Raw genomic sequence first — 18,410 nt, forward strand, 5'->3', positions numbered from 1 at the left:
TTCAACTGCTGAGCCATCTCGATGGCCTCAACGTCTCTGATTTAGATTATAAGCTATGCTCTGAGCGAATGCCCGTGAGGCATGGTGTCCCTACTTTAGGAAAGCCTTGTATTGGGACCTGTTCATTCTAAAACACCAGTAGAGGGCAAAAGGGACATGCATTTCTCTGTAGGTACCTTAATGTGATTTTTCTTCCCTTGTTCTAGGTCCAGATATTTGGAAGTTTTAAAACTGGCCTGTATTTACCTACCAGGTTAGTATATTGATGAAGTTTTGAAGGGATTACTGTCCACTGGGGCTATCAAATGTGTCTGAGTAGAGATGGGGCTTGTTTGTTTATTGTTTTTGAGATAGGGTCTCTGTGTAGTCTGGGCTGCCCTAAAGCTTGGTGAGAACAGTTGTCATAAGTGAGATATGGAAAAGGCACATAAATAATGAGACTGGAAGTAAATGTGTGTATTTACACACTGGAAGTCAGCGTGGTGCTCTGGCTTTATGCAGCTTAATAGTCCGATCACATCTCATTGAGACAGCACACCTGAAGTTTAATACCAGAAAGCTCTAGGAAAAACCAAACAAACCAAAAAACCATTCACTGATAGAATCTAATATGTCTGAGGTTTTGTCTCTGTCAGCATTATCTCATGTCCTGGGGCCTGAGATCTGTGAAATACCTGAGGGTATGAGGTTGCTAAAATGGACACTCCCTGCTTCTCCTCTCCTCTCCTCCGCTTCCCTTCCAAAACTTACCATCAGCACACTGATGCTCTGAAGCAGAGAGGGAAAGGGATTCTTGTTACCCTAACTTGAAGTTGGTAGGCATAATTGTCAGCTACAATAGAGACCTGATTGATGCTTCTTGAAACCTCCTTGCACGTGTCCCTACAGTGACATCGATCTTGTGGTGTTTGGGAAGTGGGAGAACCTGCCTCTCTGGACCCTGGAAGAAGCCCTTCGGAAACACAAAGTCGCTGACGAGGATTCCGTGAAAGTTCTAGACAAAGCAACGGTAAGTTCTTAGCATTGTGTCTTTGTAAGCCTTATTACCTGCAGGAGAAACTTGGACTCTAATCTCGCATAGCACAGTTGGGATGTGACTCAGTGAATCGTTTTGTGAATGTCACAGTGACTATGCATAAAGACTTATTGGAGAATCAAAGTAACTTGTCCAGGCTATACATTTCTTTAAGAATAATACCCAATTTTTCATGTGTAATGAAATATAAAAATAGATTACTAGCTGAACATTGGTGGCACAGGCCTGTAATCCCAGCACTTAGGAGGCAGAGGCAGGTGATCTTAGTTTGAGGCCAGCCTGGTCTACAGTGTGAGTTTGTTTCTGTTAAATAGCCCCTAGTTATAACAGAAGATATTGTTATTTTGCATTTGAGATCTTGTCAAGGCCTTTTTTTTTTATTAAAAAGGATATGTTTTTATTTTGTGTGTGTGTTTTGGAGCTACAGCAGAGGGCTTTGTATCCTCTAGAGCTGAGCTGCAAGCAGATTGAGCCACAATGTGGGTGCTAGGAATTGAACTTAAACTCACTAAGTGATGACTCTTAGCCATTGAGCCATCTGTATAGCCTCTGAAGTCATGCTTTCTATAGAGAAGTCCTGTAGTAAACAATGTTTTAAATAGAATATATTGTATTTTTATGAATTTATTGCTTTTTAGAATTTTTAGAATTTATTGCCTCTTATGAACTTTTTCATTTTACTTATGTGTGTGCATGCCCCCCCATCCCCCCTCTCCCCCCCATGCCCTGTGTAGGTCTGTGCGTCAGAGGACAGTGTGGTGCAGTTTCTCCACTCTGTGAGCTGGAGGTCCAGCTCAGGTTATCAAGCTTGGCAGCAGACGCCTTTGCCCGCTGTGTTGGCTGGTGCCTGGTCCTCAGAGCACTTCATGGTTTTGTGGTCTCGTGAGAAGCATAGAGGTCACAGGTCTAGCTAGTGACCTTGCGTCCTGATTCTGCCACTTACTTTGGGAGACTATTTTAAACTTTTATGTCTTCTTTTTCTAGGTTCCTATTATTAAATTAACAGACTCTTTTACTGAAGTGAAAGTTGATATCAGCTTTAATGTCCAGAATGGCGTGAGAGCAGCAGACCTCATTAAAGATTTTACTAAGGTCAGATACGGTCTATATTGTGAAGCTATTGAGAACGTTTGTCTGTGCTGTGCTGTCTTCTGCCCAGCTTATGTATGTGTGCGGCTGACACATGAGTGCATTTCTTGTGCTTCCTGTGCATGGGTTTATGAGAGGTTGTGGACACTTGTGAAGACCGCTCTGTTCCTTAGGCTGAGTGACATGGAGCTGAGATGGCACAACAAGCTGACTCTGGCCAGTTTTTAATCTCCACGTTTACATTAGAATCTTTCCCAGGGAGCCTTTTTTTTAATCCCAAATTCTCTGTCAGGAGATACTTGCAAGTCTTACTACTTTATCTTGAGGTAATGTTAGTTGATTTCAATTGGTTCCAAAATAAAGAAGTTGCCAGCATCATATATACTCAGAGCATCTTACAGCCCAGACCTGCAAGCAAGCGCTCTGTCCACTGCACTCACTGCTCTTAAGCAGTTCTCCAGTTTCTAGACATTTCAGTTTTTGTATTTTGGTGGTGTTTTTTTTTTTTTTTTTTTTTTTTTTTTTTTTTTTTTTTTGTTTTTGTTTTTTTTTTAAGTTTTTCAAACAGGATTTCTTGTGTAGCCCTGGTTGTCCTGGAACTAACTCTGTAGACCAGGTTGGCCTTGAACTCACAGAGATTCTCCTGCCTCTGCCTCCCACATGCTGGGATTAAAGGCATGTGCTACCACTGCCCCGCTTTTTGCTTGTTATTTTGAGGCAGAGTCTCACTATGTGGTTGGCCTCAAGCTTTTAATCTTTCTAACACAGTATCTGGGATTGCTGGGATCATAGTTGTGTCCTACTGCGGCTTCTGCCTGCTGGACCTTGCTTCCTTTTCCCTATCAGGCATGAAAGAATATAGAAGATAGAAAGAAAAAGAAAAATATCTCTTTTGCAGGGGTTATGTATATGTGTATAGCTTTTCATAAAAAGAAACTAGACGTTCCAAATTGTTTGCTTACTAACAAACAATAGAAGATGACATGAAAAGCCATGGCCATCCACTGTAGGGGGCCTTGTGTTCTGTGCCTGGAGAGTTAACAGTTCTGGAGGGTTTTATCTGTCAGTTCTAAGAGCTCTGCTCCGTCTTCTGTAAAGTAGGAAGAGCAGGCCTGGGTGGTGATCTGTCCACTGGATGATAGCAGGCAAGACTGTGTGTACTCAGGTAGCTGCAGAATGGAATAGGGGACCTTGCTGTACAGTAGAAGGCCACACACAAATGATTTCTTGACTTTCTTACTGGATTAGTGTTGAGGTGCTTTGGCCTTTGTGCTATTTCTGTTATCTGTTTTAAGAGACCTTTCTGTGATCATAATAATATGGTTAGATAGTTAGTATGTCTGTTCAGACAGCATGTGGCCGCCATTATTTATGTCACCATGAGGAGAAAGCCTTTTATTACTTAGAAGGGTGACTTTGAAATTGAATATATTACATATATCTACCAAATTTTGTATTATAAGGACCAATTTATGCCCCTGGTGATGCTTTGGGCTATTAAAATATAGGAATTCATTGAAAATGTAATTTCATTTCTCTTTCAGAAATATCCTGTATTGCCATACTTGGTTTTAGTATTGAAACAGTTCTTATTACAGAGGGACCTTAATGAAGTATTTACAGGTGGAATTGGTTCTTATAGTCTCTTTTTAATGGCAGTCAGTTTCCTTCAGGTAAGTTGTGTGGGTGTGCTATATCAGTGTGCACTGGAAAAAAGATAAACTACTTGCAGAGATATTTGGGGAGAAAATTTAAATCAGGAATTTTTACAGTACTTCTCCTTTAAACTGGGTACCTTTTATATAGTTTAGCAAATTAAACATTCCTAGGAGAGAGATTGAGACTTCACTAGGTATGTTAACATGTAATGTTTGGCCTGGTTTCTGTAAATGTGAATGCAATAACAGCCAAACACACAGGGCTGTCTGGAGCTCACTGGTCAGTCAGCAAGCTCTGGGTTCAGTAAAAGACCTTATTTCAGATGGAAAGTGATTATGGAAGACAGCTGATGTCAGCAGCAGACCTTTGGCTCCTGCATGCCTCTCTACTTACACTTAGACATTCATTTGTACATATAAATACACACACCACTTGAACATATATATGCAGACATGCTAGAGCCGTCCACACCAAGGAACAGACACACACACACACACACACACACACACACCAGCAGCAGCAGCAGCAACACTGGGAAATGGCTCAGTCAGTAAAGTACTTGCCATTGCAAGCTTGAGAATCTGAGTGTGGATCGCTGAAGCCCACTAACAAGCTGGAAGCTGGTCACAGCAGCAGGTGCTTATAGTCCCAGCACTGGAATGGCAGAGACAAGAGGATCCCTGGGGCTAGCTGGCCCACCAGTCTAGCCCACTGGGTTCAGTACTTCAGTGACAGACACTCTTTCACTTGCCTATCATGCATAAAGTCTAGGTTCCTTTCCTTAGCACTGTTATCTGAAAAACAACAAGTATGGTGGCCAGATGTGGCAGGCAGATCTCCGTGAGTTCAAGGCCAGCCTGGTCTACATAGTGAGTTCCAGGACAGCCAGAACTACATAGTGAGACCCTGTGTTGATAAACCTAAATATATATATTATAATACATTGTGGGCAGTGACTTAGGAAGACACCTCTCATCTACTACTGTCTTTGATATACATGTATACAAGCACACACCAGAAATAAGGATACATCTAAAGCAGTTGCCCATGGAAGTTCAGCTATAATTGAAACATGTTTTTTGGATAAGAGTTTTAGTTTTGCCTGTTTGGCAGTGGTTGCCAGTAACCAGACTGCTAAGTGAAATGAATTCCCTGATGTGGTTCACACTCAGCCTTACCTACCTGGTCTATACCCATGGCGCATTGCATGGTTTTTGTAGCATCAGCATAGCTGTCAACTGGTCCAAGATGATGATGATAGCGAGTGCTCATAGAAGTTGGGATCTCACTTATACTCCCTCCTTCATAACAGAGAAAATCCAAAATAATTTCTTCCTTTTTTTTTTCTGTTTTAGTTACATCCCAGGGAAGATGCTTGCATCCCCAATACAAACTATGGTGTTCTCTTAATAGAGTTTTTTGAATTATATGGACGGCACTTCAATTACCTAAAGACTGGCATCCGGATAAAGGATGGTGGTTCCTATGTGGCCAAAGATGAAGTACAGAAAAATATGCTTGATGGCTACCGGCCGTCAATGCTTTATATCGAAGATCCTTTACAACCAGGTACTGGGATTCGGTGACTGTAGGCTTCAGAGGGGCGTCACAGTCCACGCATGCTTTACTCTGTTGAGATGAAAATGCTTATTTCTAAGTAACACTTGTTCAGAATACTCTTATCATATGAGAGACAACACATGCTCCAGAAACCCACCGGCTGGACTTCCATGGAAGTTGGGGTAGTGGCCATTTGACCTTCAAAGCCAAGCAGAGAGGAGCTCACTGTGGGGTGGGTTTGCAGCCATCTCTCCTCCTCTGGGCTGGCATTTCCAGCTAGTTGTCAGCAGGGCTTTAGCGAGGTAAGATGGGGCTGGAGAGATGGCTCCGCGGTTAAGAGCACTGAATGCTCTTCCAGGGGTCCTGAGTTCAATTCCCAGCAACCACGTGGTGGCTCACAACCATCTGTAATGGGATCCCATGCCCTCTTCTGGTGTGTCTGAAGACAGTGGCAGTGGGCAGTGTACTCACATACATAAAATAAGTAAATCTTAAAAAAAGAAAGAAAGAAAGAAAGGAGGAAAGAAGAAAGAAAGAAAGGAGGAAAGGTGGAAGTCCTCAGACAGCAGGGAGCATGGGCAGAAAAGCTCCAGGAGACCGCTCTTCCTCGTGTTCTGACTGCTTCTTTCTTCTTGTGTGCCCTCTCCGTATGGTTCTACCTTTGGGAGTGGCTTGAGAGTGAACGGAGTGGAAGTTTCTGCCTCACTTTCACAACGTTAAATGTATTTGCTTATGATGTGGAGATGTATGTGCATAGCTAATACAGACAAAGAACAGGCAGCACCCTTCCTTCCTTCCTGTTTTCAATGTAGCTTGGCTTTATTTCGAGGAGAAAATAGCCAGCTGTTTGTTTGTATATGTGATAGGAGAATCCTTGCTGGGCTAAAGTTGTATGCAGGCAGTGGGTGGGTGTACCATAGCAAAGCACTGTGCAGGTCTTCCAAGGCTGACAGCCCACTCATGAGCAGCTATGACCCTTGTTCCTGGGCAAGGGCTCATCAGCCTTCATTCATATTAACCAGCAGCCAGGTTTACTTGTCTTCGTATCCATTTCTTTTAAAGGTAATGATGTTGGAAGGAGTTCCTATGGGGCCATGCAGGTGAAGCAGGCCTTTGATTATGCCTATGTGGTATTGAGTCATGCAGTATCGCCGATTGCAAAGTACTATCCCAACAATGAAACAGAGAGGTAAAAGTCTAGCCCAGGCCAGCCTGTGTGTTGAGAGTGGTTGGTATTTCTTATCTTCAACTTAATGTACACCTCTTTTGTTTTTTTAACCTGTGCAGCATATTAGGTAGAATAATTAGAGTGACGGATGAAGTTGCCACGTATAGAGATTGGATATCAAAACAGTGGGGCTTGCAGAATAGGCCCGAGCCGTCTTGCAACGGTAAGACCTTCTCCTTGATGGTGGACTGGGTCTTCGAGGCTTTTTCTATGTTTTGTGTATTTAATGGGAAGAAACGTTTTCCAATCTTTTGCCACTTTTTCAGGAAATGGTGTTACCTTGATAGTAGATACTCAGCAGTTAGATAAATGTAATAATAATCTGTCTGAAGAAAAGGAAGCCCTTGGAAAATGTAGAAGTAACGCCTCGGAGCCTCTTAGTAAACACTCTTCAAACTCTTCATCAGGTCCCGTGTCCTCCTCCTCTGCCACGCAGTCCAGCTCTAGTGACGTCGTAAGTATGACACATGCCGCCCCAGCCTGCTCTTTGGAGGGCCCTCAGAGGCACCAGGGAGATTTCCAATACCTTTCATTCTTTTTCCCCAACATTTTTTTTAAAGATAATTGAAAATCTAGTGAAGGTAGAACCCGTCAGTGGCTGTAGCATTCCATGCTCCATTAGCATTGACTTGCTTATTATATTCCTCACCCTCTGTCCCGCAGGCAGCTCCTCTTCCTCTTTGATCTGCTTCAAAGATGGCAGGTGACACACTTCACCCCAGCCTCCATAGCATGCATCCTGGATTTAGATAGCTTGTTTATTCTTTATTCCTCACTAAGTTTTATGACCATACTCAGGTCACTCAGGGCTCTAGTAAGAGAATGTCCTCTCATTAACCCACAGTCCCCAGTCTCGCCTCCAGAGGGCATCCTTGTCCTTGTAAAGGATTTTCTACATCACATACTGTTTTTCCATGTCGGGGTTCATAGAGCTGTGATCCCATGCTATAGAATAATATTTGTAAAGCAGCTTTTACTTTCTTTCTTTCTTTTTTTTTTTCTTTTTTGTTGTTTGTTTGTTTGTTTTTTGATTTTTTGTTTGTTTTTTTCAAGACAGGGTTTCTCTTTATAACCCTGGGTGTCCTGGAACTCACTCTGTAGACCAGGCTGACCTCGAACTCAGAAATCCGCCTTGCCTCTGCCTCCCAAGTGCTGGGATTAAAGGTGTGTGCCACCACCGCCCGGCTGCTTTCACTTTCTTAAGCTTTTTTTTTTTTTTTCTTGTTATTGAGATTCCTAATTGAATTGTTAACTGATAAAACTTGCATATCAGAAAGTTCATTTAATAAAAGTATAATTCAGGGTTCCCAGCAATGATGCCAGGCAGCTCTCAACTGCCTGTAACTCTAGGAATGTGTGTGTCTGTGTGTCTGTGTGTGTGTGTTTTCTGGAACTCACTATGTAGACTAAGCTGGCCTCAAACTCAGATTCAACTACTTCTGCCTCCTAAGTTCTAGGATTAAAGGCTCAATTTTGAGTTTCTAATGTATTCAGTATTACACAGCTACTTTCACTCTTAATTTAAGGATGTTTCCAGCTAGGCATGGTGGAACATGCCTTCAGTCCTGGCACTCGGGAAGCAGAGGGAGACAGTCCTCCACCAGGGCCATATAGAGAGATGGTGTCTCAATCCCCCTGCCTTCCCCCCAATATCCATGTTATTTAGTAGCCTCTCCCAGCTCCCCTTTCCCATAACCTTTGGTCTACTTCCTGTCTCTATTATGATGAATAACATCTCACATTAAATTTTCGTTGTAAAAAATTTGAGTCTACTTAATTAAAGTTTAAGGTAGATTTGTCTTTCCTTTGAATTTTGACTTTAATATGTGATTGCAAAATGTCCTATTAGGGTCTTGGAGGTACGAGCATGTGCCCTGGGTTTAGTCCTCTGCACTGCATAAATCAGGCTTGGTGGTGCATACCTATAATCCCAATAATAGGGAGGGTGGAAGCAGGAGACTCAGGAGCAGGAGTTAAAGACATGCTCTGTTGCATAGTGAGTTGGAGCCCAGCCTGCATTAAATGAGACTGTGTCTCAAAGAAAAAGGAGGAAAGAAAGAAACAATTTTCCACATAACAATATGATGGCATATTGTTATGGAGTCATAAATATTGATGTACTGGATCCTTGTGTCTGGGTTCTGGAGTGGTGCTTTGGAAGGTGGAATGAATGCTAAGCTAGATGTCCCTGGTAGAGACTGCCTTGAAAAGAAGACTAGCTATGCCGCTGACATGTCAGGCAGTGTACCAGCATAAAGCAGCCAAGAAAGCAGATGGAGCTTAGAACAAGCATCCCTGTCCTAGACACTCAGTTGTGCCCCTTGAACCTGCCATCTTGCATTTAGGTCCCTCCCTCTTTATGGTGATCTTCCATTGTTTATATGACTTGCTATTTTAAAAAGTTCACATCAACTGGAACTCACAACGACTGACATTCACAACTGATTTAAAAATCAGCTAGATGTGGTCAGTGATTTGGCAATAACTAGAAGCACACAGTGGAATAGATCACCTCACATGTTTGCAGAAGGGGCTGGGAAATGATTCAGTGGGGCAGAGATGCAAGCTGTGCAAGCAAGAGGACCTGAGTGTGAGCACCCTGTGTCCCCTGACCTGAGTGTGACCTGAATCCCTTTGAAACAGTCATGACTGTGTTTGCCTGCAGCTGTACTGTTGGGAGCAGAAACTCTCATTCAGTGAGGGACCCTGTCTCAGAAAATAAAGTGTAGGGGTAGAGGAAGACAAAAGCTGTTGTGTGGTCTCTGACTGCATGCTTTGGATGCGCACACACACCTTCCCTTCACACAGCATTTGAAGTAAAGCCTCTTCAGCTCCCAGATGAGTCTGTTTAGACTAGAAAGTACTTAGCCAAAATTGTTGCCCCTCTGAGTTCTGAATATGAAAATTACTAATATATTGCTTTACCCATGTGACTTGTGTTAGGATTCTGATGCAACGCCATGCAAAACCCCCAAACAGCTGCTCTGCCGTCCACCCACTGTCACCCGGGTAGGCTCACAGGATGTCTCCTTGGAAGTCTCTCAGGCAGTTGGGAAAATGCAGAGCACTCAAACCACTAACACACCCAACAACACCAACAAATCACAGGTGGGTAGAATCTGTGCTTGTTACTCTTAGCGTTCAGTTTCAGATAGTCAGAGTTCTTTTTTCGCTTCTAATTTTAAAATGTGTATTTATTAAAGCATTTATAACAAGTATGAATAGCCTATCCGTATTTACTAGAATTGATAAACTTAAAATTTCCACGGCATTTGCTGCTTCTTTCCATGTTTATAAGCTCCATCAGACCCACACATTCTCATGCCTCTACTAAACACTAATATTTCACAGGGGTAAATTTTTTCAGTACTTTCTAAAGTATTGAGAAAATACATTATTTTGTTGTACTTACTGTTGTTGGACAGATCAGATAACAGTTGCATTTTTATAGATAGAAAACCACATAAACTTATCCCATTAGAATTAAATTTCAATTCTTGTCTCATACTATTATTGGAAGAATAAATAATGAAACACAGCCTGAGAAAGCAGAAGTCATAAAGTGGCAGCATGGATAGTGCCCCGTTGACTAGCACGGGCTCAGGTGTGTTCCTTCCTGTTCTCAGCAGTGGGAAGCATGGCCTTGAACAGCCCCTCTGGCCCCTCTGTTTCACTTTCTCATCTGCTAGACAGACTTAGTTATGTACCTCCCTTTTCTATGAAATGATGACAAGAATAGTCTACCTTTTAAATTTATAATGAATGAATACTATGTTAATAATTATAGAAATGCTTAGAACAATTAGAAAATGTTTAGATGGTTAGCATATATTAAACATCGTATAGTTAGAATTTCTTACATGTGCACAGTTGCTACACACAAAGAACTCTCTTAGTTAAAGAATGAACTGTTTTGTCAAACCAGATGTCCTGAAGCTCTTTTTAAGATAAGGTTGTAACATAGTAACATTAGTGCTAGCCAAGCCTGTGGAGCCTTGGGGCTGAGGATGTAGCTGAGTGTAGAGCAGGCTGATGAGTGGTCTCCGTGGCTGTGCTTGAAGTGTGCTGGCATGGAATGTCTGCAGCATCCCTAGAAACAGCTAGTTCTTTGTTCTTATTTGATACTTGTTGCTGAGGACAATTACCAGGTAGCTGGGAGACAGGTTCAGTTGATTAACATCAGCTTTGACTTAAGTATTTTTAGTTGCCAAATAGTATTACTAATTTGCCATGAATAAACTAATCAGGCAAGAGAAGAAGCTTTTGATACTGATCTGTGGTAAAAATTTTCTTTCCCATCCTCAGATGCAGCAGGGACCATAGGAAAAGTCTGTCCTCTTGGAAGTTGTGATTTTACTGTATCTCTACAGTCTTAGCATGGGCACCAAATGCAGATTCAGGGAGGGGCAGGGCTAACCAGACACTGGTGCCAGTAGGAGCCACAAGAGCTGTCATTGGGAACAGGAAAGAAGCAGCCACTGCTCCTGACCTGCCTCTAACCTGCTTAGGTCTCATGACCTCCTCCGGTAGTGCTTCTTAGCATGTTGTGTGAGCAATAGGATCCTTGAGGAAGCTTTCACGTTGTACACATGCTGTCAGGAAGGGGAGCTATAGAGTTCACCCCTGTTAGTCCTCTTTTTTTCTAGCCTCTAGAACAGTCTGTGATAGCTGGGGGTGATGACACATCCCTTTAATCCTAGCACTTGGGAGGGGGAGGTAGGCAGATCTCTTGAGTGTTTGAGGCCAGCTTGAACTGCATAGGAAGGAAGGTCCAGATTGGCCAGAGTGACAGTGTGGGACTCTCAGAATGGCATGTGTGGGAGTTGGCAGTGGGGGACCATGTTAAGTGTGTGCCTGCCCCTTTCTAGTCTGGGAGCGGCCCTGCATGCGGTTTGCCAGTGGGCAGCTCTGCTCCGATTCTCACTGCTTTTTTCTTCTGCAGCATGGATCAGCAAGGCTCTTCCGTTCTTCCAGCAAAGGCTTCCAAGGTACAGCTCAAACCAGCCATGGTGCCTTGATGACAAGCAAACAGCATCAAGGCAAATCCAATACTCAGTATTACCATGGCAAAAAGAGGAGACACAAGAGGGACGCGCCCCTCTCAGAGCTTTGTAGATAGTCGGCGCTCTGCGACGGACTGTCTTCTGTGTGCAATGATCTCGTGCTCAGGACAGTTGCACAGGGACTCCTGGGACGGCAGGAGCCTCACACTGTTCAGACGTTGATTTAGCAACTGCGTTTTTTCCCAGCTCGCCACGGAATGGATCATGAAGACTGACAACTGCAAAAACAAAAAGCAAGCAAAAAAAAGGGGGAAAAGGCTGCTTATGTGATAAGTCATGTGCTACAACAGGGTCATTTTAAGATTTAAAGCTTGAATGTAAAATAAATATATTTCTCATTGGCTTTATGCAGAGTTATAGGGGCTAGTGCTCAGTGTGGGTAGCTGACGGGAAGAGAGAGCAGTGTCAAGGAGATGGGTGGGCAGGTCAGCAGGAGCATCTCATAGGAAGTCAGACTCCGAGGGAAAGGGGTTTGTGCATGTTTTTTTTTTAAAAATAATTTTGCATATATTTGCCATTTTATTGTGTGTATATATAGAAGACCATATAGGAAATTGATATTTGTAATAGTGGATTTGTTAATACTTTTTACATAACATTACTATTTGAATTGTAAACAGATTTTTTTCTCAGGATAGTTTGAAGAATAATTGAGTTGTCGTCACTCTTAACACATGCAGGGAAGTGATTGGCTCTGGTCCTGTCTGTTTTCTTCAGCATTGAAATGACTTCATAGAACCCTTGTGACCTGCTTCAAAATTCTTTCCTCTCTAAGCAAAAGGTTTATGGTGGCAAATGATGTTTATTTTATTTTGTAAAAAAGAGAAAAATGTACTATGTACTTGTGTATACACTGAACACCCTCTAGTTGTCTCTCAGAATGAACTCACCTGCTCTCCAGTGCTGTGTCTTCCTGGGCACTGGGCCTTAGCAGGGCTTGTGTGTGTTTCCTAGCAGTCTTTTCTTCCCCTCCCTCCTCTTCTTCCTCAAAGGAAACGAAAGGCCTCCCTGGGCCTGGGCTGTTCCTGTCACAGTGTGGCTGACCTCTAGCTCCACAGCCCTCGTTCGCTCGCATGCTGGTTCCTCCGACCCTGCGTTCCATGTGCTTGTGGCGTCCTCTCATTCTTTCTAGGTTCCTGCTTACTACTGTGGGAGAGAGTAACTGTAAACAGCTTTAATTAAATCATACTTATAAAAAACTATTTTCTTATACTCCACTTTATGCTTTTGGTATTGTCGATCTTTAAAAATTAAATGGTCTTTGATAATGGATCGATTTTGTATTGCCTTATTAAGACCAAATACTTCTTGTCATCCCATTCTTTATCCTCTCCTTTAATGGAATTGCTGTCTTTAATGAAAACTTTGTAAACACTGGCTTGTTTTAATCATCCTGTAACTTTGGCTGTGGTCAGCTACAAGCGCAGACGTGTAATCCTGTTACTCATCGCCAGCTGAGTCTCGACTCGGGTGGGGTACTTAACACAATGCATTGTACACGCTCCGCTTGCTCGCTTGTCAGCAGAGTGGTCTTAGAAAGCCCTCGTGTCTAGCATCAGTGTGTGTGTGGCTCTGTTCAGTACGGCCATTTCCGAGATGGGATTCTTTTATATGTGTATGTGTGAAGTACTGTTGGCATTTAGGCATTTCTTTTCTATACACTTAGGAAATACTGACGACCAATCAGACCATTAATGGACACTTAGTGCAACTTTTTATAATGAGAATAATGCTATAAAGTAAGACCAAAACCGGTGTCATTGCTGAAATTAACAATTTTCAATATGTTCATATTTTAATTTACAATGGGAAAAAAATGTGTTCCACAACTGGAAACTCACAGTACTGTGTAAACTGTGGAAGATTTTAAATGTGATGTTATTTTGACTGTTCTCAATTTTAGAGTCACATTTTATTCTGATCAGAATTTTTATCAAGATGTTGAAGTTTTGTTGTTTTGAAACTAGTTTGTCATAACATATTGTGCATAATCACAGTATTTATTTTGTAGGCTTGTGAATGTGTAGACTTATGTTTACTGCTAAGGGAACAATTATTTATAAAAAAAATAATAAATCCAGTATTAGCTGCCTATTTCAGACACTTAACACCTGCAGAGATCTGTGTTACATTTACCACACTGAAGTTTTTTTAAAGAATCACCCTCATTGTTGAAAGTAAATGTACTCTTAGGTGGGTTATTAGTGTCCAATAAGCATGTGATTATATTAAGGTGGTGGTAGCGGGAAGATAATCTTGATTCCATTGGGAATCTTAGGTTTTCGTAAATTTATTGGGAAAATAGTTTTTCCTGTACTGCTGATGTTTCTTTTTGGTAAACAGTATCTTTCTAAAAGAAAAAGCATGAAGGAGAATTGAGGTGTGTATACATTTCCCCAGATGACCAGCATTGTATTCGTGAATACTGTGTATCTGGAATGAGCAGCGCGCAAGCTGTTCATTTTTCAATCTGAAGTAAAATACTTTCAAGAACTTTAGTTTGCCTGCTCATTTGTTCTGTACATTGTGTCTTTTGTATCTGACTCCCATTTGTCTTGAATTTCAGTACTTTGGATGAAGATTTTTGTAGCTGTCTTTGGAAAGCATCTTAACCATTCTGCTTGGTCCTTTGGTACCCATGGATCTCTGGTATTCATGGGTATTCATAGAGGGGAGTTTGTTTCCAAACATTGCCTCCTTGTGGTGATGTTTATCTGGTGGTCACACTTGTGTATCTGCCCTAAGGAGCAACTAACTACTACTATGTAGCCGCAGTGCTGGGCCTGGAGAGGGAGCCACAGGAAGGAACTTCCATCTGAAAGAAAGTTTCTCTTTGCTGGAGTTACAGTGTGCCCTGGATGGTCGTCCCTACTCTTCAACTGCTTTTGTTTGAGGATTCTACACTTAGTTTTCAAGTCTATCATTCTATAGAATCTTCAACTTTTAAAATCATTTTTAGGAGATTATTTGTATATGTGAGTATCTGCATGGCTTTATGTGCACTCTATGTGCAGAAGCCCAAGAGAGACCAAAAGAACATGGAGGATGCCCTGGAGCTAGAGTGGCAGCTGTTTGTACCACCTTGTGGGTGCTAGGAGCTGAGCATGGCTTCCTTAGTAGAGCAGCCAGCACTCTTGACTGCTGTGTTAATACTGCAGCCCTAGGTTTTTGGCCTTCATGTATGCTCTCTCTGGTCTTCAGGCAGCTGACCACATTATATATTTGTCCCGTTAGGAGAACATTTTACTTTGGTTTACATTGGGAGCCTCTCTCACAGTTAGGTTGTTGAATTCATCCCAGATAATCATGGATAATGCTCATGGATCATAGGAAGGTGATGTCTCTCTGTGGGGTGGAGTTAGGGTTTGTCTACTGGGAAGATGTTAGGACAGACTGTTGTCCAGTTGGCCTCAAACTTGAGATCATCTTGCCCCAACCTCCCCAGTGCCAGCACTAACGGTGTATGTAACTGTGCCCTGCTTGAGAAGGGCGTCTGGAATGGTCTCTTGCTCCGGAATCTTCAGTCTCCTGTGTTCTTCTCATCCCCTCCTACGGCAGTGAGTATGTATGGTGTACAGTGGCCTCTAGGTTAGTGCTTGAAAGGCAAGAGAGTCAGAAAAAACAGTTGAAAATGGGCAGTGTGGGATCCTGATGCTGTGGTCTGTCCTGTGCTTGTTGAGTAACCTTCCTGATAACCAGCGATAGGCTCAAAGAATGTTCTCTGGAAGTTACCACCGTGATGAGTCCTGCGTTCTTTTTTGCAGTCCCAGAGTTTGGCTGGTGAGCAGTTAAGAACTGCTCTGTTCCCTTCATCCTATTTGCTTGAGGTTTTGTATTGCCCAGAAACAAAGAATATTCACAGAGAATTGGCTCTAATACAATTAACTTTAAGAAGTAATTGTTAAGCTATTAGATAAACCCAGTTATCACTGATAGATGCTGAAATGTTACTTGGCAATCTCCAAGCCCATGAAGCAGTTGTTGAGGCCAGCTCATCTGTGGATCTGTCTAGCCCTAGCTGTTCTGGGACTCACAGAGATCCACCTGTGCTACCATCTCTGGCTTGAAACCATCTTAATGAGAAAGCAGCACCCGCCGGAAGCAGTTAGTGAGCCAAGGCTTGTGTCAGGGTTGCTCTTTAAGCTCGGCCTGTTACAGTTTTAATTTCTATGAGGTAGCAGTTCATCTAGTGGGGTGCTGAGAAGGTGTGGGGCGCCTGGGAACAGGGCTCCTTAGGAGTATTGTCATTTTATCTCTTCGGAACCTCCAGAGTGGTTTCCTGCTACTGTATCAAATTGTCTGTAGGTAGAATAAGTGGAAAAGAGCCCTCTCAGTATTTCACATAGCTCAGACCTGGCAGCGTCTCTGTGGAAGCCTGCTTTAAGACAGTCTGGTCAATTAACTGATTGCTTAGTTCACTCTAATCGGAGGCTTGTTTTGAGTAAGTATTTGACCTCCTACTAAAGGCCCACTTGGTTTGCCCTTAATCCCTGGTCCAAAAGAGGCAACCGAGAGAGGGGCAGCAGAGGGGGCCTCGGCTGGCTGGCCTGGGAGTGTGAGGCCTAAGTATGTCCTGGACTTTGTGGGGCTGGAACAAGAAATCGTGTATTGTAGTGAATCTGATAGTTTTACATTTCAGTTGGGTTCTTTTTTTTTTCTTTCTTTTTTAAGTAGGGAAATGGGTTTATCTGTAGTCTGAGCCAGACTGACATTCCTAAATTCCTGTCCCTTGTCACTCCCCCAGCTGTGTATTCCTGCAGCGTCCCTGATGGAGAGGGCCTCTGTTACGGAGTCTGGAGGAACTTTCCATTAAAAGTGCTTTGGGGATGGTGGGGCTCATAGAGGTTGCTCCTGGGTTGGGATGGGGGCTTGGAGAAGCACTACAGCCAGTACCCATTGGGGTGTGGAGCTCGCCTCAGTACCCAGACCTGGATCGTCAGTCTCATTCTTGGACTGGAGCGCAAACTCATTTTCCTCTTTCCCTGGGTTCCATGCCATTTACAGCTGTACAGTTTAGCCTCTTAGATTTTCACTACGAAACTTGGTCTCTAGGTTTAGTCTCAAGATTCCCTGTTACATTACACTGAGGTTTCCACATCTTTTGAAAGTTCAGCAATCCTGTGACTCTCCACACTTTGCATTGCTAAGGAGCGCTGCTGCTTCCATGTGTTTCGTTAAAGGGGGGAAGGAACAGTAGCGACCAGTGCTGGTTTTGGATACAGTGGGGAGACCACTGCGATCACCACTCCTCTCTGGTAGCATATCCTATAGACTTGCTTAGAAGCCGGGCGACATCCACTGGTTTGTGTCTAACCAGCTCTCTGTTTATTTTCTTTGATAGCATTGCCTTCAGTGGTAAGCAACGCAGACGCTCATGAGGTGCTGGAGGTCTGAGCCCTCAACTCTCCAGTCTTGTCTAGTTTCCGCTGCAGAGGCACTAAAGGAATTTACCAGAAAGAGATTCGATACAAATGGTTTATGAAATCTCGACATTTCCTGAGGCCATGTGACTAGCCACCAGTGACGAAAACAGTGAATTTCACACCCGGCAGCTTTTTTTTTTTTTTTTTTTTTTTTTTAGCTCACAGTGTCTTCAAAGATGTCAGTTGTTTGCCTTGAAAGTTTATAAATTGCTCTTCTATGCACACACACCCCATCCCACGGGACTCATTATTCACAGTCTGCAGTTCAATAAAGGCTTTGTGCTTTCATTTATCTTCAGAACTGTGGGTATGAGCTTTGTAAAACCGGAATAGCTACTTAAAGAAAACTTCTAAATACGGCAGCATTTAGACAGAGTGGACATTTCCTTGCTGCTGACGGCAAAACTCCTTTGTTCTTAACAAATGCTGCCAGGGGGAGACATTCCGCCACACCCAGGACAAAGCTGGAAACCTTTGGGTATTTGTAGTAGTGGCCCAGCTCTTTGGTTTGGTTGGGTTGGTTGGTTTGAGATAGGAACTCATGATGTAGCCCTAGCTGATTAAGAACCCATTTCCCAAGTACTGGGATCAAAGGCATGCCCCACCATGCCCAGTTTTATCTTGCTCCTTAAACTTAACTGCTGTAAGGAACTGCATTACTCTGCTGTAGGTTTGGTGGAGCAGTGAGGAAGAGGGCTGTGGATGGGGCTGGATGATGGACGCCTTGTCCAGCATGCTGGAGGTCCAGGGTCTGAACCTCAGTACTACTGGATGGAGGGAGGATCCGAAATGGTGGTCTGAGAGGCAGGGTTATTGACTGGTTGTAGGATTGTGCAAGGCTAGGTTGTAGCCCTTTGCCTGCGACCCCACTGAGAAAGCCAAGTTGATTGGTGTCAAGTGGCCCAGCTGTGGATAGACTGGCCAGGAGACGCCAGCTGTGCCTGCAGACTCCTGCTCACTTCTTGAGAGCTCTGGAGAAGCTGGAACGCTTTTCAGTAGTATCTGAACGAATTCTCATTAGTAAATGACAGGATGTGCTCATTATAACACAGGGTAGTTCCACCAGTCTACCTACACTGAATTTGTGCATATGTGTGCTCCCTTGTGAAGAGATCCAGGTAAATATCTAAGTCAAGTCTTGATTTTTTTTTCCCTTTGACTCTCGAGTCCTGCTTAGTCATCCTAGGGCTACGTTTTAATACTATCAGTAGCCTAAACTAATTTTTGTGCATACACCCATATCAACATGTTGGGGTGTGGGAGTGCCTCTATCACAGTTGGTCATACAGTACCGCAGCTCTCATGTGGTCTGCACATGTGTAGAGCTGGTCCTTACTGTATATTGTACTGGC

The 18,410-nt window shown here is 43.1% G+C and overlaps 1 protein-coding gene across 3 annotated transcripts in view; it reads left to right on the forward strand.

The window, feature by feature from the left end:
- The window catches only part of Tent4b (terminal nucleotidyltransferase 4B), a 62,872-nt gene extending 45,550 nt beyond the window's left edge, over positions 1 to 17,322 (forward strand). For 2 of the 3 annotated variants that reach the window (XM_029480474.1, XM_021169769.2), the window contains 10 exons: positions 207 to 253; positions 889 to 1,009; positions 2,021 to 2,128; positions 3,670 to 3,798; positions 5,140 to 5,353; positions 6,407 to 6,533; positions 6,632 to 6,735; positions 6,839 to 7,026; positions 9,516 to 9,680; positions 11,515 to 14,133. In XM_029480474.1, coding sequence (XP_029336334.1) covers positions 207 to 253; positions 889 to 1,009; positions 2,021 to 2,128; positions 3,670 to 3,798; positions 5,140 to 5,353; positions 6,407 to 6,533; positions 6,632 to 6,735; positions 6,839 to 7,026; positions 9,516 to 9,680; positions 11,515 to 11,691 — 1,380 coding nt within the window. In that variant the 3' untranslated portion in view covers positions 11,692 to 14,133. Of the gene's footprint in view, positions 1 to 206; positions 254 to 888; positions 1,010 to 2,020; positions 2,129 to 3,669; positions 3,799 to 5,139; positions 5,354 to 6,406; positions 6,534 to 6,631; positions 6,736 to 6,838; positions 7,027 to 9,515; positions 9,681 to 11,514; positions 14,134 to 16,976 lie in introns of those variants that run through there. The other variant, XM_021169770.2, reaches the window with a different exon arrangement.
- The last annotated feature ends 1,088 nt before the right edge of the window (positions 17,323 to 18,410 follow it).

This window comes from Mus caroli, chromosome 8 (assembly GCF_900094665.2).
Source record: "Mus caroli chromosome 8, CAROLI_EIJ_v1.1, whole genome shotgun sequence".
In the NCBI taxonomy this organism is placed as follows: Eukaryota; Metazoa; Chordata; class Mammalia; order Rodentia; family Muridae; genus Mus; species Mus caroli.